This window comes from Equus asinus, chromosome 13, assembly GCF_041296235.1.
Source record: "Equus asinus isolate D_3611 breed Donkey chromosome 13, EquAss-T2T_v2, whole genome shotgun sequence".
NCBI lineage: Eukaryota > Metazoa > Chordata > Mammalia > Perissodactyla > Equidae > Equus > Equus asinus.
Window position 1 is genome coordinate 16,140,761 of NC_091802.1, and position 22,519 is coordinate 16,163,279.

Sequence of the window (22,519 nt, forward strand, 5' to 3'; positions counted from 1 at the left end):
TGAGGCTAGACAGATGGGTGTTTTTATTTGACAGAAGAAGCACCTGAGATTCAGTGGGGTGAAAGTCGAAACACTTGCTCGAGGTTACAAGAAGAGACAAAGTAGAGGTTGCAGGATGCAGATTTCCAATCCAGTACAAGTCAGTGTTAGGTTCATGCACCACTCTGGCTGCCTGCCTTCCCTGTACACGCAGGAGTCAGGTCTTGCTTTTATTTCTAGTCTTCTTGTGCAATAGTCCTAACTCATCTCCCCCTAGTCAAGCTCAGTTCCCCTTATCCTCCACACAGCAGCCAGAGCATTTCTCACCTCCCTTCCTCCTGCTTAAATGCTTCAAGTCTTTCACTAGCTCCCCTTCCCACCACGTGTACTCCAGGACAAAGTTCACTTTCCTTTGCAATTTTTACGAGGCCTTAGGGCCCGCCCCAGCCCACCTCTGCAGCTTCAGTTTCTCAGTCCCCATTAGATCCTGGCCAACGTCAGATGCTTCCCAGTGGCTTCCGGGCCTGTGCATGGAAGACCCTCCCCACTCTGCCTGGAGAACTTCAGCTCACTGGCAGGACCTGGTAAAATGTCACCTGGGGAGCATTCTCTGACCTCACTTCTCAGTCCCTACCAGCCCCAAACCCTTGAAAATATGAACTACCGTAAAGTGTCCAGGCTGCGGATTTAGCCTGACCCAGCGCTCAGTGACCTTGGTCTCAGCTTCCTCCTTTATAAAATGGGGATGACGTACCAGCCTGGATGTGAGCACCCATGTGGTGAAAGGGGTCGAGGCCGCTGGGAGGGAGACCCGTTGTGGCTCAGCACAAAGTTTGGTGGGTCCATTTCTGACACTTATCCCCATTAACCACCCACCACCCCCACCTCTAGTGACCATACTCTAGGCCGCCCCCCAACCCCTCCTCAAGAAGCCAGAGGCACCCTTCAGCAGAAAGGGCAAGCTTGGTGAGGAGGGCGCTGAGGGTCACACTAACACCGCAGGTTAGAGACCGCGTGGTCATTTGGCATGTTTGCAATAAGAAGCAGTGGGTCATTGCGGGAGGGGACGGTTAGCAATGGCAGTCCTAGAAGAGTCTCCATCCAAGGTCAAGGCGCCCGCCGGACAGGCAGGGAATCGCAAGGACGTCCTCCTCAGCCCCGCCCCTTGAGGGGGCCCGAAGCTTCTCTCTCATGAGTCTGGGTACGTTCCCTTTAAGGCGTTCGGGAAAGTCACCGCGTTGGTAAACGGCCAACGAGGCGCGGCGCGTTTTGTCCCTCTCGGGCCTCCGTGGGTTGGGCAGGGCGCGAGGGCGGGGCAGGGGAGCGGTGGTGGGGTCAAAGGCTACAGCGCACACCACGTGGGCCGGTGACTCCGTCCTTCCCGCAGCGGCCGCGGCGCGCAGGGCACTTGGGTTAGTGGCGCGGCGGGCGGCTGGGACAGCCTACCTGGACGCCCGTTCCCGCCGCCATGGTCATCAAAACGGACGAGTTGCCGGCGGCCGCCCCGGCCGACAGCACCCGGGAGCCCAGCTCGCAGGCCGGTGGCAAGGGGCGGCCGGGCGCGGCCGGTGAGCGGGGCGGGGGCCGGCGGGTAGCCGGGTGGGAGGTTGGACCGGGCCGAGCGGGCGGGCGGGTTCGGGTTTGCGCGGGGACCGCCGCCTTCCCTCCGCGCCAGGCCGGGTTGCATCTCACCCGGCCTTCCACCGGACCGCCCCTGCCCTGAAGGTCACCTTCACTGTCGCCCCCGGCTGCGGCCCGGACTTCACAGGTGGGGTCCCGGGGAGGACAGCAGCGGCGGGCACCGGCGCCGGGCACACGCGCGCCGGATCGCGGGGACACGTGCGCGCACACGCGGTTTCGGGGTGTGCCGCTGCCACAGACGGATTGAATCGGCGGCCCCACCCCCTCCGCGTCCGGGTCTAGGGAGCCCTCCGGGCTGGGGTACTGACTTTTGCTTCGTCAGGCACTCCTCCGCGGCATGATCCCAAGCATTCTCTGTGCACAGGGCTGCAGCCCTGCGAGTAAGGCTCAACTTGGGACTTCCCAGGCTTGGTCTGTGGGGAGAGCGCGAGTTGCATGTGTGTATTGTGAGGGGGCTTCTCTGGTTCCTTCCCAGAGGCAGGGCTTTAACCCCAGGTCTGCAGGGTCTGATCTCTGCCCTGTGAGGTGTTGGCCTGGTTGGCAGATGTAGGGGTCTGCATGTCTACGGGGGCAAAGCCAAACTCCTTGGCAGGAGGAGGTGTTTGTGCCAGAACTTGATCATTAACCCGCCTTATTGCGAAAAGTGGGTCAGCCCAGAGTTGCTGTTTTTAAGGCAAAGGTCGTTAGTGTGGAGCTGAGCTTCCAGCTCTCCCTCCATGTGGGCTGTGTGGCAGTGGCTTTGGGAGTGGCTGCAGCTTTTCTCCCGTGGGGCCTGCTTCTCTCCCTTTCTCCTGAGTTGCCTCTGTGCTTTCCATCATGGTTTTAGATTCCAGCCTTGAGGCTGGAAGCTCCTCCCCAGCTCCTCAATTGTCATCTCCAAATCTTCTTCAGAGCCCCAGGGCTGGACTGTGGTCCTTCTGTTCCCCGGGTGGCAGTGTAGTGCAGAACTACTCCTGTCTCCTACTCCTCCCGACTCTGCTCAGCATGGACTTGTCATCTTCCTCTCGCTTCCCAGTTTCAGTGAGTAAGGATGAGAACAGGGTTATGTAGGCTCTGTGACCCTGTAACCCATCACAGCAGGGTTCCCTTGTGGTGGGGGATAGGTACTGTGGCAGCTTTGCTAATTGCCTAGACAAGGCCAAGGTTTGGGCAGAACGACAAATGCTGATGGCTCCAACCTGCCAGGTTTTGCCTTGATGTGGTTCTGAATCAGTGGGGCAGGCTAGATGAGAGGAGGTCGGGCTGACTGAGTTCCCCTTTAGAAAAGAGACCTGAAGAGATGAAGTGACTTGCCCAAGGTCACACAACGATTTAGCTGCTGGGGGTAGCATTTGGAGTTCCAGCTCACAGCCAACATGTCAAGGCTGTTCCGGCCTGTCCCAGAGGAAGCTGGGACAGGCCTATTGGTTGGGATCGTATGCTGAGAATGTGGGCACTGAGAGTATGTTGGAGGATTTCTCTGAGGGCCTGAGTAAAACCCCTTCTCAGCTATGTGCTGAGAGGCTCTGTCTGGGGGACCCTGGGTCGGGGAACAGAACAGCTGTTCATTTTGGGAAACTGGGAGCATACCAGCAGGTGGAACACTGGCTCCTTATATCTCTGGGAAGCTAGTATAGATAGCTAGGACTTGAATTACAGCTAGCCTGAGTCTACGCAAAGAAGAAGGGAGCCTGAATTGAGACCCCCAGCGGGCTCTTATTCAGGCTCCTCCCCTCAGGATCCAGCTCTGGAAGGCTCTCCAGTACTTTGAGGAGGTGATCAGGGCCTTTTGTTGGGAGGCGCAAGGGTCAGTTACCTTCTTGGGAATAAAGCTGCTTTTAGGGGTTAAGAGAACGGGCAGGTTTTTCAAGTTCACAGTGGTGTGTCAAGTTCCTTCTGTCTAGGGGAGGACTCCTTGGGGTTGAGGCCCAGAGCAGAAGAGAAGGGCACTGGCAAACTGGGGAGGGACTCGACGGCTTAGAGGAGCTCCTCGGAAGGATCCCAAAGCTCTTCTCTTGGGTAGGTCTGAGGAGAGCAGCTTGAGGAACCCTGGACTACCACCACACCATGCAGACTTGCCTCTGGTCTTGGGGGACAGGAATTAGGCAAAAGAGGTGCCCGCCTCCTTGGGGTCTTCCTTAGGCTGCCTGCCTGTCCCTGCTGCTTTTTCTTGAAGCCCTGGGTTCTCGGGATGGGGTGCTGTGTCTTCTGTGGCCTTTCTTCCTGCTGGAGCCTCACCTGCTAAGGTCTTGGCTGGGGTGGGGCCTGGCCCTGGCACAGACGACTGAGGGAGGCTGTGCCAGGCTGGGGAAGGCACACAGAGGCCACCCCAGCTGGCCTAAGTTTCTTTTCCGACTCCTTTCTGCTGCCCGTGGGGTCCTGGGGCTCCCAGGCCAGGGCAGGGTATGCTTTATCTCTTCACTCTGATCTGGCCAGTGAAGACTGGGGTGGGGAGGGGGCGGTTCACCGCTCCTTGGGCAGCCCCTTCCTGTTCTGCAGAGAAGCACCTTTTCCCTTTTCCCTGAAGCCCAGATCCTCAGAGGTGCCCCTGGGATATGAGAGGAACCATGCTGGCCCAGAGGTGTAGAGGCTTGGGGAGGGAGTCCTATGGCTGAAGATAGATCTGCCTCGTGGGCCAAGGCCTGAGGCCTAGAGGAGGAAGGGGGTACTCTGTATCTTGTGGGTGCTGTAACCTGGGGGGGTAGCACTCGGGACCATGGGCCTGGGCATCTGATGGCCCTGTTTTTTTCTTGACCTGGCTTCGCTTCCTGTTGCCTCTGCGACTTTGGGCAGCTTGCTTACTAGCCTTCTGGAGCCCCAGTTTCCTCAAGTGAGGTGGGCTGGGCCTAGAGTGTGCGTAGGCTGTGTGGTGACCAGAATGGATGTGGCTGGCACCACCATTCGGGGGTCATCTCCAGGCCCCCCTGTGGCTTCTCCAGAGGCTTGGGGTGTGTTGGGGGAGAGGGTGGGATAAGAGAGGCTCTGCTGGGCCTGGCCTTTCATACCATCTGGTCAGTGTGTGGGGGCTATAGAAAGGCTAAAGGGTGTGCTGGGTGCCAGTCCCTCTGGGTTGCCTTGGATGGGACTGGACGGACGTTGGAGGTGGGGTGGCTGGAGCAAGCCTGGCTCCCCACCCCCACCCTGGTTAGTATGGATGCCGGAACAGTCCTGACTGGGCCCTGGCAACAAGTCAGAGGCCCTGGGAAGGCGCCCTGGCGAGGCTGGGCATGTTGCTTCTCCACAGCCAAACGGCCTTCGGCCTCTTGTTGCCAGCTCTGTTTTCCCTGGGGGGAGACTTGGTTTTCTCCTGGCAGTGCAGGGACTGCTGGGAAGGGAAGACGGAGCCTGCCAGCTTCTTGATGGAGCTAGAGGCGTGGGGCACGGATGCGGTTGTCCTCTGGGAGACTGGGGGCCCATCCCCCTCCCACCAGAACCAGTGACTCTCAGGAAGGGGAGAGCTGCCAGGTCACCTGCAGGGGGCAGCATGAGCCAGACGCCCTGGCTGGTCACTTGACCCAGGAGGAGGCAGGGTGCTCAGTGTCTGCGCCTGGTGGACAGGGGGCGGCCACCTCATGGCCTGGGCCCAGGTCTGTGCCAGCTGTTGCCGGCAGCTGGCTGAAGCAGTCCTGCCCACTGCCACTGGGGTTGAGACTGAGGAGAGGACCCTCTTGCTGGGCCCTGCCTCTGCCAGGCAGTCCCCGGGACCCTTGATCCCAGGGGTCCCAGGTACCCCAAACCCTGGGTTCTCCTGCCCCTCTAACGGCTTCACTAGCAGTGACCCCCTTTCTGAGGGGTACAGGAAGGAGGGCCTGAGCACTGGTAGCAGCTCCACCTGGGGTCCTGGAGCCACCGCGGCCTCCTGGCCCACAGCCGTCCTTCTGGCCGACCTTGAGCAGGATGCAAGGCAGGGGGAGTGTGCCCTTCCCAGGGCCGTCCCAGCAGGCCTGGCCCCACTGAAACCCGAAGCCAGCCGGAGCTCTAGCCCTGGGCCGACCAGCTGCATGGGAGCAAGCGTAGTGGCAGAGGTCGGACCGAGAGACACAACCAGTGCCGGGCCTGAGCCAGAGACCTGGCTGCCTCGCTGCCATGGCAGTCCTGAGACTCCAGAGCCCAGGAGAGGGCAACCACCGACTGCACCAGGTGGGCCTTGGGGGCGGTGAGCCAGGTGGCTGGCCTCTTGTGGGGAGATCACTTAGCCTTACTCCAGTGATAGGGAGACTTCAGGGTCCTTTGGAGGAAGGAGGAAGGGCAGGGCGGGCTGTCCTAGGGGAAAGGAGGCCCCTGGGAACCACATTCCTTTGAAATCTGATAGGAGATTGAATGCCGCCTGGGGCAAGAACCTGGTGCCAAGGTGCCTTCTGGGCAGGCTCACTGGGCTGGGGAAGGCAGAGTGGGAGCTGTGGCCACTCTTGCCTTGTCTTCCCTGCCCTCCTCCCAGTCTTCCTGGCCCAGACTCAGGGAGCACAGGCTGCCTGTCTGGGTCTCTGACTTCCCACTTTTGGGGTCTCAGACCTCAAAGCTCCTGTTCCATATTGGATGGGGACCCCTTACTGCGTCTCCCCTCATTCCGGGGGATCACCAGTCAGCAAAAGCTTTCTCAAGGACTGTTGGGGGAAGTGCCTCCTCATATCTGCCATTCCTTTTGCTGCCTTTTGAAAGCTGACCAACCACCGCCCTTCTCCCCGCCCTGCTGTCTCTGTCTGCTTTGTCATAGAGTTGGCCAAATTCTCCCTTTGGGGCCGGCTGTTCACTTTCTGGGGGCTTGGGGCTGTGGGCTAACTGGATGGAGAAGTCCTTGTGGTTCTCGGGAGTTTCACTTCAGGTTTGGAGAGGTGTGCTGGGAATGGGGACGGGGGTGATGACAGCCATCAAAGGTCCACAGTGGCCAGGATTGAGGGCAGTGCAGCTGCGTGGTGGTGTCCTCTCTTGATGGGGAATCTGGGATCCACTCTTGACCTTGGGCAAGACTCTGAACTTTTCTGGGCCTCAGATGTCCTTGTTTGGGGGAAGGAGGAGGGGACTATATCTGAGCTGCTGGAGGTCCTGTTTATCACTAAGTGGAGGGGACACGGGGACGAGGGAGTGGCTTCGCTCCATGTCCCCCTGGTGTGCCCTTCTGTGCTGGGCTTATCTCCTTTCCTGAGGCCCCTGCTCCACGTTTCTGGCAGGTCTGGGTAGGGCCCACACAGCTCTGGGGACATGCACCTCATCCCCGCTCCTAACAGCTGGGTAGGGAAGAGGAGGTGGGATGGGCTGGGGTCCGGAACAGCTCGATGAGCTAACCTGTCTGCAGCTCCCAGAAAGCAAGGGGCTAGTTTAGCTGCCAGGTGGACCCTGAGTGGGAAGCCCCATGGGCCAAATGGGCATCCAGGCAGGGCTGTGTGTTGCTGGAGGGCTTCTTTGAGGAGGTCCTCTTGCTCCCCAGAGCAGGGAGGGGCCTCTCCTTTGATCCCCTTGGTGCCAGGGTAGAAATGGAAGGTTTTGTCACCTGCTCCCGGCCTCTCTCCACAACATGTGAGTTGGGTGCTCTTCACAAATAATTGGACTCAACTACACGTTTACAGTAATTAACTCAGTGTCTTTCTGTTGAGTGCGGGCAAGACAGAAGGAGGAAGATAGAGCTACTGGTGGGAACAGCCAGCCACCCAGAATGCAGTAGAACAAGTGCCCTGGGAGGTGGTAACCATGTCTCTGGGGACAGTGGGGTGGCGGTAATTCTGCTGTCTGGGGTCATTTGGGCAGGTTTTAGAGAGGAGGGTTTATTTCACCGAGGCCTGGACGGCTGAGTAAGAATTTGCCCAATGCATGGTCTGTCGGGGGCAGCACGGGTGGGAGGGAAGATGTGTGGCCTGTTCTCAGGCTTCCAGGTAGTTTGGTGTGGCTATACCTCGACAGGGAGAGCTGGCAGGAGCCAAGATGGACTTCAGGCTGTTGCCTGAGAGTGTTGGCTTAAGAAGCTTGGATGTGGTGAGCAGTAGGGAGTTTAGAAGGTTCTAAGTGGTGCTCTTGAAATAGGGGAATTGGCCTGCCCAGGGCCATGGCTGCAGAGCCTGGGTCCCATGGCCAACTTGGAGGTTAGCTTGGGTGACTAGATAGGTGCCTTGTGGGAGCATTCACAGAGAAGGGACCAGTTTGTGGCAGAAGATGAATTCCATGCTGACATAATGAGTCTTTGGTGATGCCTTGGAGTAGCCACGTATTGAAAAGCTTGAGCAAGGCCTGGATTGGCCATGTGAGCTGTGAGGCAGGAGAGCATTTGAAGCCATGGGAGAGGGTGAGATGAGAATGAGGAGAGGCTGGGGCCCAGGGACACTCACAGCTCAGACTGCTAGAAGATGGAGCTGGAGAGGGAGGAACAAGACTGTCAGCGTCTGTCAGGGAAGAGGAGGAGGAAATGAGCAGTGGGAGGGCAGCTGAGGGGAACCCAGACACATTACAGCCAGAGAAGACCCTTGGGTTTGGCCCTCGGGGTGGCATTGGTGGCTCCAGGGAGAGTGGTTTGGGTGGCGTGCTGATATAAGTGGGACTAGTGGACTGAGGAGTGGATGGAAGGGAGGACCTGGGTGTGGAAGGGAGAAGACAGTGGCCTGCAGGTGGCCAGGGCTGAGGGGACTTGTGTGCCCAGTGTGAGGTGGGACTGTGGAGTGTGGGGTAGGGCCAAGTCTCAGAAGGACATGGAGATGCCATTTTTTAATTTTTTTTGAGGAAGATTAGCCCAGAGCTAACTACTGCCAGTCCTCCTCTTTTTGCTGAGGAAGACTGGCCCTGAGCTAACATCTGTGCCCATCTTCCTCTACTTTATATGTGGGACGCCTACCACAGCATGGCTTGCCAAGCAGTGCCATGTCTGCACCCGGGATCCAAACCGGCGAACCCCAGGCTGCCGAGAAGCAGAACGTGCGAATTTAACTGCTGTGCCACCAGGCCAGCTCCCACGGAGATGCCATTCTATAGGGCACATGCCCACCCTTGGGGGTGAGCGGATGGCCTCACCTGACCAACTAGGGCCATCTGACTCAGTTCCCATCTTATCACCTGCAGAACTGCCGTCAGTCATGCTGTTGAATGGGGACTGCCCAGAGAGCCTGAAGAGGGAAGAGGGGACTGCCGAACCGCCCCGGGAAAATGGGCTGGATGAGACCGAGCCAGGAGAGGAGACCACTGGACAGGAAGTCATTGTCATCCAGGACACAGGCTTTTCTGTGAAGATCCTGGCCCCTGGGATCGAGCCCTTCTCCCTACAGGTGAGATGGGGGAGGGGGTGCTGGGGACCAGGGCCAGAGCCTTTTAGGGAGGATGAGGCTGGAAAGCCAAGCCTTGCCTTTGTTCGTCCTGGCCCCAAGTTATAGCAGGAAATTGAGGGTCCTGTGCCTTGCCCAAGGTCATTCAGCTAGCATTGTGGATGTGGCAGTCCAGGTTCGAGTCAGTGCCCTGTTGCTGGGGGATAGCGCCCAGCTGGGACCGCCAGCCCTGCCTGGGGAAAGGTATTCCAGCGGCTGAGTGCTGTTGGGGTCCCAGGGCTCCTCAGCCTTCTGCTCTGTGCCCTCAGGTGAATCACCTCTCTCTCTCGCTGTGGTTTTACCGTCTGCCTAAGGGAAAAGCCACGCCAGAGGTCTAGCAAACCGTTAACTCACTGGGGAACCAGGCAGTGCCCTCTTACATCTTTTGTATCCGCAGCTTGGGCCCCAGAGAATCCCTTCTCGAAGTGGGGAGCCCTTTGCCTTGGGGGCCTTGGCATTGGGCAAGGGAGGAGGCAAGATTGCCAATTTCTTTTCCCCGTTCTTCTATCTCCTGCTGCTCTGCTCAGGGCTTGCTCTTGGTCTACAGGAATAGTTTAGGCCCGAGGGTGACGGGGCTAGGCTGTGTCCTGCACACATACACAGGTGCAGATGGGAGTGGCCTGTATGGACAGGGCCTGGAATTTAAAAGCCAAAAAGTGGGAAACTGAGTATTTGGGGCATTGACTCTAGGGATCCAGGTGCTTTGCACTGGGTGAAGCGGTTTGCCCTCACCAGGGTAGTCGGGGCCTTCTCCCTGGCAGGTGTCCCCGCAGGAGATGGTACAGGAAATCCACCAGGTACTCATGGACCGTGAAGACACGTGTCACCGCACCTGCTTCTCACTGCACCTGGACGGCAACATGCTGGACCACTTTTCAGAGCTGCGCAGCGTGGAGGGGCTGCAGGAGGGCTCCGTGCTACGTGTGGTAGAAGGTTTGTCCGGAAGTTGGGTGGCCTGCCAAGGGAGGGCACATGGAGGCAGGGCCAGGCAGTACTCCACCCGTCCTGGCTGGTATCTCTGTGTCACAGATGAGCTCGTGGAGGCTCAGAGCAGAATCAAACTTGTGGAGGTGGGATTGGAGCACAGGTCTGCTTCTCAGGCCATCACATGTGCACCCTCCAACTTCATGGGTTAAATTTCAGGTTTGTGATTTAAAAAAAGAAACAGTACTAGGCAAGGGCTTGAAATCAGCCCAGTCAAATTCTATGGAGATAAAAGTTAAATCTTATGAGGAAACAAGTCTCACAGCTCTCTAGTAGGGAAGTTGGGCCAGGTGTGGAGCCATCAGCTGGTGTGGTGAGGCTGGTTTGGTTGTAAAATAAAAGTTCTGGTAAATTTGAGTCCCATGGGGAGGAGTGGCTCAGAGGTTCCGGGCATGTTGGCTTGTTAAGAGCAAATATGGAAAAAATGTAACCCAACTCTGTCCAAACTTGATCACGAACCTCTCTCCTCCCCCAAAAGAGCCTCCATTAAAATTTCGTGAAACATATTGGGGAGCAGTGTTGTAGTTCAGGGTCCTGGTAAGTCCTCAGGCCGCCCTTGAGCGAGGGCTGCCCTAGGGCACACGACCAAGGCCACAGGGCCCAGCAGCTCTGTAGGCTTGCCCGCCTGTGGACAGAGCAGCGAGCTTCTGTGGCTCCCCAAGGCCTGTGTGCCCTCTGGCAGAAGGTTCTTTGCAAACAAGGATCCCTGCCCACTAGCAGGCAGGTGTATGTGTTGAAACCAGAACTCCAAATTAGGTGTTCATAGTGGAATTTGTAAATGGAAGCCTAAAATTGAAAATCAAGACCACCTGTGGTAGCACCAGGGCAAAAACTTCTCTGTGCTGGGCAGCATGTTGCAGAGCGGGGCCCTGGTAACGCCCTGCCTCTCCCCCTCCCAACAGAGCCGTACACGGTGCGTGAGGCCCGCATCCACGTGCGCCATGTCCGAGACCTGCTCAAGAGCTTGGACCCGTCCGATGCCTTCAATGGGGTTGACTGCAACTCCTTGTCCTTCTTGAGCGTCTTCACCGACGGCGACCTGGGAGGTGCGGGAGGCACTGGGGCCAGGGGTTGGGCAGAGGGGCTGGGAGCAGGTTGGCCAGGGCTGACAAAGGGGCTGAGGGCCAGGCCTTCCCACCCAGAGGGGGTGGGGCTGGAGGTGCCCAGACTGGGGCCAGTTTAGGCTGGGAGGTGGTTGGCCCCTGGGTGGCCCTGTGCTGACCACCAGGCTCGGGTCCCTCAGACAGCGGGAAGCGGAAGAAGGGCTTGGAGATGGACCCCATCGACTGCACGCCACCCGAGTACATCCTTCCAGGGAGCCGGGAGCGGCCGTTGTGTCCCCTGCAGCCCCAGAACCGTGACTGGAAGGTGGGACTCCCGGAGCAGAGCCGGGAGGTCTCTGGCAGGGCGGGGGTTCACCACACCAGGAGGCCTGGCTACTCATGCTTGGCCATTCCTGCAGCCCCTGCAGTGCCTGAAAGTGCTCACCATGAGTGGCTGGAACCCGCCCCCTGGGAACCGTAAGATGCATGGGGACCTCATGTACCTGTTTGTGATCACGGCCGAGGACCGGCAAGTCAGCATCACGGCGTCCACGCGGGGCTTTTATCTGAACCAGTGAGTCCCTGTGCGAGCCTGCTCCGAGTCCATGCGCAGCCGCTTGGGGCGCCCTGTGCAGTGACCACCCTCTCCCTGTAGGTCGACAGCGTATCACTTCAACCCCAAGCCCGCCAGCCCCCGCTTCCTCAGCCATTCCCTGGTGGAGCTGCTCAACCAGATCAGCCCGACCTTCAAAAAGAACTTTGCTGTGCTGCAGAAGAAAAGGTAATGCCTTTGCCCCATCTCTGCCCCTTGTCTGCTGTCCCAGGGGGGATGGTGTGAACCAGCCAGCCTAAACCCTAGCACTTCTGTCCTAGGCTGCTCAGCCCTCAGCTTCCCAGCCTCCTTTTAGGGAGCTGTTGGCCAGGTCCCGAGATAGCAGTCCTAGGAGAGGCACCGATCTGCTTCTGTCGGGCTCTCCAGGGCTGGAGTCTCAGGACAGGGAGACAGTGGAGCAGGTGGGGTCCCAGGGCAGGCGTCTGAGCTTGGTGGGCTGCCCCATCTTCCCTCCTCTGCCTGCCACAGGGTCCAGCGCCACCCGTTCGAGAGGATCGCCACCCCGTTCCAGGTATACAGCTGGACAGCCCCCCAGGCAGAGCACGCCATGGACTGCGTGCGCGCAGAGGATGCCTACACCTCGAGGCTGGGCTACGAGGAGCACATACCCGGACAGGTGCCTGTGGCCCAGCCCTACCCTCCCTGCGCGCCTCCCTCCTATGCCTTTGGTGGGTGCCGGGATGGGTTCTGTGTGCTTCCCTGGAGGCTCTATCTGCTTGCTTGTCTGTCTGATTCACTTGGGAGCCTGTGGGACTGTCCATGGGAAGGTGGAGGAAGTGACTGCCCAGGGCAGATCATGGGGCACGGGCTGAGCTGGCGTCTCCCTCCCCACTCCCTTTGCAGACCCGGGACTGGAACGAGGAGCTGCAGACCACGAGGGAACTGCCCCGCAAGAACCTGCCTGAGCGGCTGCTGCGAGAGAGAGCCATATTCAAGGTGCCCATGGCCTCTGACCCGCCTGCCCCCCTCCAGCTGTTTTCTTGTGGACAGGAGGAAAGCTGGCATACGCTGCAGGGGGTTCTGCTGCCTTCTGCCTCCTGGCAGACCACCCCAGCTCCTTTTTCTGGCTTCTCTGAGACTTGGAGTCCGTAGGCAGAGGAGGGACCTGCCTCCAGTGTGGGCTCAGTGACAGGGTCCATTCCGGCTTCCCACACTCCACGGACCGCCCTGGGGCCCTCGCCTGGGCACATATGCCCTACTGTGATGTTATTAGTGCTTTTACAGAGGTAGAGAGATGGAGAGAAAATAGTGCCTTCAAAAAAAGCTAAATTTAAAATCTCCCATAATCTTACCACCTAGAGATGGTAATCGTAAAAATAAGGTCTAAATGTCCTGCGTACTAATTTTGCCAGGGGCTCTGCCAGGCGTTTTGTAGGCGTTGTCTCTGGTAGTCTTCTAGACCCCTTGTGAAGGTCGGTGCTTTTATTGTCCCCTTTCTGTAGTTGAGAAAACGGGCCTGAGAGGTGACCTGTCCAGGTTCACCCGGCCTGTGATTGGTGGGTGCCACACCCGCTCCAGCGCTTCCGCTCTCTGTTAGTCACTCAGCTCTGCTGTCTGAATATCAGTGTTAAGTTTTTTTGAAAAAAGAGTTTCTTGCCCTTTGCCAAATGTGAGGAAATGGAGGCTCAAGTCCCTCGGCCCCCCGCAGGCCTCTGCTTCCACCATCTGGGTGAGCTTGACCAGGTGGGACGAAGGCTGAGGCTCTTGTGGACAGAGCCTCTCACTCTCCCAACCTTGGGTCCCCCCAGGTGCACAGTGACTTCACGGCGGCAGCCACGCGGGGTGCCATGGCGGTCATCGATGGCAACGTGATGGCCATCAACCCCAGTGAGGAGACCAAGATGCAGATGTTCATCTGGAACAACATATTCTTCAGCCTGGGCTTCGATGTCCGTGACCACTACAAGGACTTCGGTGGGGACGTGGCGGCCTATGTGGCGCCCACCAACGACCTGAATGGCGTGCGCACATACAATGCAGTGGACGTGGAGGGGCTCTACACGCTGGGCACGGTGGTGGTGGATTACCGTGGCTACCGTGTTACGGCCCAGTCCATCATCCCTGGCATCCTGGAGCGGGACCAGGAGCAGAGCGTCATCTATGGCTCCATTGACTTTGGCAAGACAGTGGTGTCGCACCCACGATACCTGGAGCTGCTGGAACGCACGAGCCGGCCCCTCAAGATCCTGCGGCACCGGGTGCTCAACGACCACGATGAGGAAGTGGAGCTCTGCTCTTCCGTGGAGTGCAAGGGCATCATCGGCAATGATGGGCGCCACTACATCCTCGACCTGCTGCGCACTTTCCCCCCTGACCTCAACTTCCTGCCCGTGCCTGGCGAGGGGCTGCCCGAAGAGTGCACCCGTGCTGGCTTCCCCCGCGCCCACCGGCACAAGCTCTGCTGCCTGCGCCAGGAGCTAGTGGATGCCTTTGTGGAGCACAGGTGAGGAGCAAGGCCTGGGAAACCGGGCCAGGGCTGGGCTGCACCCAGCCGGTAGGTGGTTCTGATGCCTGATCTTGGTAAGAGAGGCTTTGGAAAGTGGAGAAGAGTTAACTCTGGCCGCAGTCATTACAGCTCCAGCCTCCCCCGCCCCCAACTCTGACGTCGGGGTCCCCAACAGACATCCAGAACTTTATATTGGTCAAAAACTAGCAAGCAGCTAGACCAGTGGCTCTCAACTGAAGCAGTGCTGTTCCTTTAAGGAGCGTGTGGAATCTGCTAGGGTGACTTTGAATATCCCGGTGCCAGGGCCTGGGAGGAAGGGCAGGGGTGTCACCACTGCTGGCATTTAGTGCTTAGGAGTCAGCCACATCAAATGTCCCACACCACAAATAGTTCTTCCTTTCAAAATGCCGGTGGGCTTCCTGTCACTCTTGAGAGCCCTGGCCTGCATGGTGAGCCACTCCCCCACCCATCCCCTAGCCGTTCTCTTACTCTCTGGAAAGATCTCGTATTGTGCTGCGACCTGCAGCCTCCTGGTAGAGTTGCTGGGCAGGCACCTACATGCCTGCATTGACTCTTGCCCACTGGGCAGGACATGTCCCCGTGTCAGCAGAGTGTCCAGTCCCAACCTTCCTTAATCCCAGCAGGCCAGGAGCCTGGGGCTTGCCTCTCCTCCCCATAGCCTGAGGAAGCTGCTGGGCCAGCGAGGCTTCCAGATTCCCCTTTCCTATCCCCTGCTCTGCCTGCTCTGCTGTGCTCTAGGTACCTCCTCTTCATGAAGCTGGCTGCCCTGCAGCTCATGCAGCAGAAAGCCAGCAAGTTGGAGAGCCCCACCTCACTGGAAAACGGCGGTCTCCCATCCCCGGAGTCCAAGCCTGAAGACCCTCCAGGACCCGAGGCGGGAAGCGAGGAGGAGGGCAGCAATGCTAGTGGCCTGGCCAAGGTGAAGGAGCTGGCGGAGACCATCGCCTCGGACGACGGGACAGGTGGGGCTGCTGTGGATGCCGAGGGGAGCCCCAGGCCTGTCCTGGCAGCTGGTGCTTGTTGGGGGTGGCTCACGACTCAGCCCCTAGAGAGCCAGGCAGACGTATCTTCAAGGAGCTGCGGGAGGCTCAGGGCAGCCTGGCCCCACCGATGGTGGAGTGGGCTGCCTCCCAGCAGGCCGTGTCTCCACAGCAGACCCTCGGAGTCGGGAGGTGATCCGCAACGCATGCAAGGCAGTCGGCTCCATCAGCAACACAGCCTTTGACGTTCGCTTCAACCCTGACATCTTCTCGCCAGGCAAGCGGTGGGGCAGGGCGGGCACAATGGCCTGGGGGTCATCTTGGGGCCTTGTCCACCCACCTGAGTGCCAGCATTTTTCTTGCCTCCCTTCTTCGGCCTCCCTTCTGCGTGGCTCAAGCCTCTGCCCTCCCTCCTGCAGGGGTTCGCTTCCCTGAGTCTTGCCAGGAGGAAGTTCGGGACCAGAAGCAGCTGCTGAAAGATGCCGCTGCCTTCCTGCTCTCCTGCCAGATCCCCGGCTTGGTGAGCGGGGGAGACAGGGGTAGGGGGCTGCACCAAGGCTGCAGTTACAGGCCCTGGGGCCTTGTCCATCTCTGATTCCGGAAGCTTGTAGAACCTTCGCAGGAGTGACTTCCTTAGACCTGCTGACCTGCAAGGCAGGCAGGGCAGAGTGCTCATCCCCATGGTACAGGTGGGGCCGCTGACCCAGAGAGGCCAAGGGAGGCATTGGGTTCAGGCTCTGCTCTGCCATGCTCTCCATATGGGCCGGCAGCTGGGGGTATGGTCCCTTGAGCCCCTGTGTGATGGGATGGCTTACAAGAGGGGTGAGGGGCATCTGGGAAAAAAGGTGCGGGGGGGCCCTCCTGTTCACCCTCACAAGCTTTGTACGTAGGCCCTGTGGATGACAGGGTGCTTGTTCCCTCCTAAGGTGACTTTGAGGTCAGTGGTGCTCTTGTCTCAGATCTTTGAGCCGAGCCTGCTGTGCCCTGGCCCCCTGCCCGACCCCTCCAAGGCTTGGCACAGGGATGGGGTGAAGCTGTGGTCCCCGAGTGGTCCCGCCTGCTCCTTCCTGGGTGGTCAGAGGGGAGCCTGTTCTGCCCACTGAGCTCTTTGAGTTCATCACCTCTGGGGCTCCCTCATCCCTGCCTCCCCATCAGGTGGGCCAGGCAGTCCCAGGGCCCCTCTTTCCTGTGGCTTGTGTAGAAGGCTGTGGTCCAAGTTCTCACGTCTTTGCTGCTGCTTTATCTCCTTCCCTCATCCCCACTGGGAGCTGGGGTCTTAGTCTCCTTCCTCAGGGCCTCAGCAGAGCATGAGCTCCCCCGGGAAGACCCAGGACAGGAGGAGGCCGAGGGCCTGGGCTGGGGGCGCCTGACCTGTTGCAGCCCACAGGTGAAGGACTGCACAGACCATGTGGTGCTGCCCATGGACGGGGCCACACTGGCCGAGGTGATGCGCCAGCGTGGCATCAACATGCGCTACCTGGGCAAGGTGTTAGACCTGGTGCTCCGGAGCCCGGCTCGTGACCAGCTGGACCACATCTACGTGAGTGGTCCTTAGGGTGGGTGTGTGACAGTGGGGCCAGGATGGAGGCCTGAGCCTGACTAAGACTTCCCTCGAACTCTTGCAGAAAATTGGCATTGGAGAGCTCATCACCCGCTCTGCCAAGCATATCTTCAAGACATACTTACAGGTACCACTGTTCCCTCCCCAGCCTCGGTCGTGTGGGGCATCAGGGAAGAGCCCTGGGCTGCGGCCTGAGGGCCCTCGTGACTGATCCAAACCTTCCTTACAGGGAGTTGAGCTCTCTGGCCTCTCAGCTGCCATCAGCCACTTCCTGAACTGCTTCCTGAGCTCCTACCCCAACCCCGTGGCCCACCTGCCCGCTGACGAGCTGGTCTCCAAGAAGAGGAACAGGAGGAGGAGAAACCGTCCCCCGGGGGCGGCGGATAACACGGCCTGGGCCGTCATGACCCCCCAGGAGCTTTGGAAAAACATCTGCCAGGAGGCCAAGAACTACTTTGACTTCAGCCTCGAGTGGTGCGTGAGTGGCATGGCAGGCAAAGTGGGTGCTGGGCTCCCAGCCAGCATCGAGGTTCTCTGACAATGTGGGGCAGTGGACTAGGAGAGGAGAAAGGGGGGAGCTGTGGGGGCCATTCGTTCTGGAAAGTGCGGATGGGAGCTGTTAGTCCGAGTCCTCCAGGAGTCCTGGCTGGAGGAGGAGTGGCTGGGAGGGGCACCTGGGTGGGAGGTAGCTGTTAGGGGAGGGGCGGAGTGGGGGCTGCTCGGCCTACCTGCCGCTTCTCCCCAGTGAGACTGTGGACCAGGCTGTGGAGACATACGGCCTGCAGAAGATAACGCTGCTGCGGGAGATCTCCCTGAAAACCGGGATCCAGGTGGGTACAGTTCATTGTCCCTCCTGTGCCGTGGCTCCTACAGGGCCGTTGGGGGAGGTGGCTTTCTCTTGACACGTGGTGGTGGGTTGGGAGGTGCTGGCCATTTAAGCCTGGGACTGAGCCTGCCTGGGGGCGTGTCCCCTAGATCCTGCTGAAGGAGTACAGCTTCGACAGCCGCCACAAACCCGCATTCACTGAGGAGGATGTGCTCAACATCTTCCCCGTGGTCAAGCACGTCAACCCAAAGGCCTCGGATGCCTTCCACTTCTTCCAGAGCGGGCAGGCCAAAGTACAGCAGGGTGCGTGGCCAGGTGCGGCTCGGGGGAGGGGGGTTCCCTGGCCTGGCCCTGACCTTGCCACCCTTGGGGGTGCCCTGCAGGCTTCCTGAAGGAGGGCTGCGAGCTCATCAATGAGGCCCTGAACCTGTTTAACAACGTGTACGGAGCCATGCACGTGGAGATCTGCGCCTGCTTGCGCCTCCTGGCCCGTCTCCACTACATTATGGGTGACTACGCTGAGGTGGGCCTTGAGCACCCTCTGGGCTGTGTCAGCAGAGGCCTTGGGGCCTGGCCTTGCACTGGGGATTGGCGAGTGAGGGGGCTGGGGCCGTGTTCTCACCCCTGGCGGCAGCAGAAAACGGGAGTCCAGGCCTACAGAACTGGAGCACCGTCCAAGGGGCCTGGGATGCTGCTCACCTCCGGGCCCTCCAGGGAGGAGCAGACAGAGACCTGGGAGACCTGGCGAGTCGCTTGTTCTGCCTGGGCCTCCCCCGTCTCTGCTGTGCCTGTGGACAAAGTGGGAGTGATGGCAGGGACGTTGGGAAGGATAAATTTTGAGACTCGGAAGCACCATGTAAAGCTGCTAGGGGTGTCTCTGCTGCTGTTTTTACCTGTCATGCAGCTGGGGGTGCACCTGCCTCGTCGGCCCCGGGGCTTCCAAAGGTGGTTTCCTGGGGCAGACATGCTGGAGGCGCATCGCCCTTCACCCACAGCGATTCTTGTTTTCTTTTGCCTACAGATGCCTGTTTTTTTTTTTCAATACTTTATCTTTAGCACAGTCTTAGATTTGTATGTATGTATTTGCATAGTTTTTATTAAGGGGAAAAAAGGCTTAAGACAAGTTTTTTTAAAAAGTGAAACGGGCTGGCCCGGTGGCGCAGCGGTTAAGTGTACATGTTCCACTTCGGCGACCTGGGGTTCACCGGTTCGGATCCCGGGTACAGACATGGCACCGCTTGGCAAGCCATGCTATGGTAGGCGTCCCATGTATAAAGTGGAGGAAGATGGGCACGGATGTTAGCTCAGGGCCACTGCTCCTCAGCAAAAAGAGGAGGACTGGCGGCAGTTAGCTCAGGACTAATCTTCCTCAACAAGAACGACAACAACAACAAAGTAACACCTTCTCAGAGTGAGGCATAGACTTCCATGGTCACAACAGCTGAACCGTGGCCCTTTGTCCCTGCCATTGTGCAAAGTAAATAGCTGCAGTCGGGATGAAGCCAAGCTACTGTGTGTCCGTTCATGGGCCAGGCAGAGTCGGTGTGGGGCAGTGCCCACCCTGGGGTGACAACGCCCCCTTCTCCCAGGCCCTGAGCAACCAACAGAAGGCAGTGCTGATGAGTGAGCGAGTGATGGGCATCGAGCACCCCAACACCATCCAGGAATACGTGAGTAGCCATGGGCGGTGGGGTCTGTGCAGGTGGGCAGGGTCTGCGCCTGCCCTGCCTTGACACAGCTGTCCCCGCAGATGCACTTGGCCCTGTACTGCTTTGCCAGCAGCCAGCTGTCCACGGCCCTGAACCTGTTGTACCGCGCCCGCTACCTCACACTGCTCGTGTTCGGGGAGGACCACCCGGAGATGGCACTGCTGGACGTGAGTGCTGGGAGGGGCAGTGGGACTAGCCTCAGCCCCAGGGGAGCGGGAGCTGACTAGGGCCCTCCCGACTGCCCCCAGAACAACATCGGGCTGGTGCTGCACGGAGTAATGGAGTGTGACCTGTCGCTGCGCTTCCTGGAGAATGCGCTGGCCGTCAGCACCAAGTACCACGGGCCCAAATCCCTCAAGGTGGCCCTCAGGTGAGGCTGCGCTGGGTTAGGGGGCAGGGGGGCCCCAGGGCCACAGGGACAGGGTCCCAGGAAGCACTTGGCATTGAGGGCGGGCACGGGATGCAGTGCTCTGTCTCCCATCTGACTCTTGAGGAAATTTCTCTTAATTTCCATCTCTTCTCGAGTCCTGGACTTGTTTGTGGGTAGATTACGTAGCAGGATCCAGAGTAGTGTGCACACCCCCCAGCAGGCCCCCACTGCCCTGGCCCATTCGTGTCCCTCCTTCACCCGCCGGGCCATGCCTCCTTGCAGCCACCACCTGGTCGCCCGGGTCTACGAGAGCAAAGCCGAGTTCCGGTCAGCCCTACAGCACGAGAAGGAAGGCTACACCATCTACAAGACCCAGGTGGGCCGCAGCAGGGGCCGAGGGGGTGGAGCTGGGCCTGTGGGCTGTGGGCAGCCCTGATCCCTTCCTGCCCATGCCGCCTCTCGCCCCCTGTAGCTGGGCGAGGACCATGAGAAGACCAAGGAGAGCTCTGAGTACCTCAAGTGCCTGACCCAGCAGGCCGTGGCCCTGCAGCGCACCATGAATGAGATCTACCGCAACGGCTCCAGCGCCAACATCCCACCCCTCAAGGTACGTCCCCGGCGGAGCTGGGTGGGCCCACACCCCAGCCTCCCGGCGCCCACCCCTTGGCTCATCTTCCCTGCCACCTTCAGTTCACAGCCCCCAGCATGGCCAGTGTCCTGGAACAGCTCAACGTCATCAACGGCATCCTCTTCATTCCTCTCAGGTGAGGCCCCTCCACCACCTGCACCCCACCCCCTCTTAGCAGTTGGCCTTGAGTTTTCTGTTTTAATAATATATACTACATTGACATGGCTCAGAATTGGAAAGTACAGCCAAAGGTGAGACGTTTGTTGTGAGTCCTTCTGGAAATACTCCGCGCCTAATTAAGCAAACACGTATCTGTAATCTTTTTTCCCTCTTTTTTTGGGCACAAAATGGTAGCAAGCCATGTGCATAGGTATTTTTTTTTCCTACACTTAACGTATCTTGGCGGTCTTTCATTTTGGTACATAAAGAGTGGCTTCCTACCTTCTGTGGCCTCCTGCTCTTCCAGTGTAGACATGTGCTTTACAGCCAGACGCTGAGGGTTCCAGTGTGGCTCTTACAAACAGTGCCGCCTTCGTGGGCCCCTGGTCCTGTCTCCCTCCCACCAGTGTGGGACGTGGGTTTGGTCCAGCAGGGGTTAGGGCATTTACCATGTACCAGCTGGGAGGGCGTCCTAGTCCACTCATTTCCTGTGTGTAACCTGCTGTAGGAGAGACCACATGTGATGCAGTGGGTTTGAACTAGACATAAAGGCCAAGTGGGAGCCAGGCCTTAGCTGGAGGCTGTGTCTAGTGCACCGAGTTCGTACTTTTTAGCACTTGGGGACCTTTCTGCTCTGGGGAGGGGAGCACTTGTTCCACACAGATCTCTCACTGACTGAAGCACAGAGCCTGATCTTGTCCCAAGTTTGTTTAAGTAAAGCCAGTAAGGTGACGGGGCCCAGGCCCGCTCTGATACCCACCCTTCACCCCTGTTCTTCTACTCAGCCAAAAAGACTTAGAGAATCTGAAAGCTGAGGTGGCACGGCGGCACCAGCTCCAGGAAGCCAGCAAAAACAGGGAGAAGGCCGAGGAGCCCATGGCCACCGAGCCTGAGCCAGTGGGGGCCCCAGAGGATGTGGCCTCCCAGCCCCCGGCTGCCAAGGACCCTTCTTCCCCGAGCTTTCAGGGGTAGAAAGGGAGAGACAGATGAACAGTCAGCTGCCCCGTTAACCAGTGATCCGGACTCCAGGAGAAGGGGAGCATGCCCTGCAGATCGGGAGAGGAAACAAGTCCCTCTTCTTCCACGTTTCCAACCCCAGCCCCATCCCCAGCATCCTCCTGGGACCCCGGCCTGGCCTGCCTGTCCCCAGAAAGATGTTTTTGCACTGGTTCAATGAATATACGATGCAGAGGCCTAACTGAAGACATGTGAATGGAGTGTGTGGGCATCAGTTCCCAGCTGGGGGGCAGGTGGCCCCACAGGCCCCCCATCCTCGAGCAGTGTGTGCGAGTGTGTCCATGCCCGTGAGCGTCTCGGTCCATCCTTCCTAATTGTACATAGCCCCGAGTGGATGACGTGCAGCTGAGATTTCTCAGGTCATTTGTATGTTTGACATTATGGCTGCTGCTTTTGCTGCCACTACCCCTGGTCCAGCCTGGCTTAAAGTCCAGGTTTGAAGCCAAAAAGAGGGGAGCTTTCCTGTGTCCTGGGATGGGGAGCCAGAGCTCCGTGGCAGGGCTGGAGGGTCGGGGTGCACTTTAGCTTTGTGGCAAGGTGGGAGCTGCGGTAGCAGCTTTACTAATTGGGATGGGTCTGGCCTGGCTGTGCTGGGGGTGGGCCGTGGCGGTGGTTCCTCAGACACCCCTGTGCCCAGCCACAGCCTGTCTGCCCTTGGGCCCCGGCAGGAGGCGCTGCCTCCCCACTCCCTGCACCCCAGTCGGGGCTGACCTTGGGGGCAGCAGTCTGAATGTATCCTTCTCCCCATTTAACCTGAGCTGCCTAACGCACAGTGGGGGTCGGGGGGAGTGAGGGGTTGAGGAACCAGGGCTGAATCATGGATCCTGGGGGGGAAGCTACTAGATACAGGAGTGATTATCATTGTTTGTGGAGCCCAGGTCCCTACCTGGTCCTTGCCACACAAGCACCTTCTACAGAGAGTAGCTCTGGGTGGCAGGGTGGGGGCTGCATGGAACATGGCGGCCCTCACAGGCCCTGGCTCCTCCCTCTCTCGCCTGCCTGTGCCGCTTCTCTGTGCCTGCTGTTGGAGCCCTGATGGGTGGGTGGAGTTCGCCACCCTGGTGAGCCTGAGGGAGCTGTTCCCAGGAAGGGGCCTCTGCCTGGGAGCTTTGCGGGGAGCTGCTTATGGGTGTTGTCTGTCCAGACACCTTGTTTCAAAGGGAGTGGGCGGGAGCTAGCAAGCAAAGCATCCCCACAGCTGATCAAGAACTTTTTCTTGTTTTTAAACCATCACGTCTTCATTTCACATTGGAATAAAGTGAGTTTTTGAAACCTGCTGCCCC

General features: G+C 59.0%; 1 protein-coding gene across 4 annotated transcripts; it reads left to right on the forward strand.

Moving 5' to 3' along the window:
* Positions 1-1,296: 1,296 nt before the first annotated feature.
* Positions 1,297-22,519, forward strand: CLUH (clustered mitochondria homolog). Of its 4 annotated transcripts, none has more exons than XM_044745027.2 (26): positions 1,297-1,547; positions 8,641-8,843; positions 9,641-9,812; positions 10,766-10,909; positions 11,107-11,231; positions 11,326-11,480; positions 11,562-11,687; positions 11,988-12,135; positions 12,363-12,455; positions 13,268-13,962; positions 14,725-14,948; positions 15,139-15,243; positions 15,386-15,486; positions 16,354-16,506; positions 16,592-16,654; positions 16,757-17,001; positions 17,273-17,357; positions 17,503-17,656; positions 17,737-17,876; positions 18,943-19,023; positions 19,104-19,229; positions 19,311-19,432; positions 19,715-19,808; positions 19,905-20,039; positions 20,123-20,196; positions 21,005-22,516. In XM_044745027.2, the coding sequence occupies exons 1-26, from the start codon at positions 1,448-1,450 to the stop codon at positions 21,189-21,191; spliced, it is 4,050 nt and encodes a 1,349-aa protein (XP_044600962.1). In that variant the 5' UTR covers positions 1,297-1,447; the 3' UTR covers positions 21,192-22,516. The 4 variants fall into 4 exon arrangements, with proteins under 4 accessions (XP_044600962.1, XP_044600963.1, XP_044600960.1 ...); XM_044745028.2 differs by having other exon boundaries at positions 15,142-15,243; XM_044745025.2 differs by lacking the exon at positions 1,297-1,547 and adding an exon at positions 5,113-5,739 and having other exon boundaries at positions 21,005-22,519.

Bases quoted from the DNA above. Each gene is read 5' to 3' on its own strand.
- CLUH (XM_044745025.2), top strand. From the start codon at position 5,172: ATGGCCTGGGCCCAGGTCTGTGCCAGCTGTTGCCGGCAGCTGGCTGAA. The intron at 11,688-11,987 runs GTAATGCCTTTG...TGCCTGCCACAG, and splicing joins GCTGTGCTGCAGAAGAAAAG to GGTCCAGCGCCACCCGTTCG. The intron at 13,963-14,724 runs GTGAGGAGCAAG...GCTGTGCTCTAG, and splicing joins GATGCCTTTGTGGAGCACAG to GTACCTCCTCTTCATGAAGC.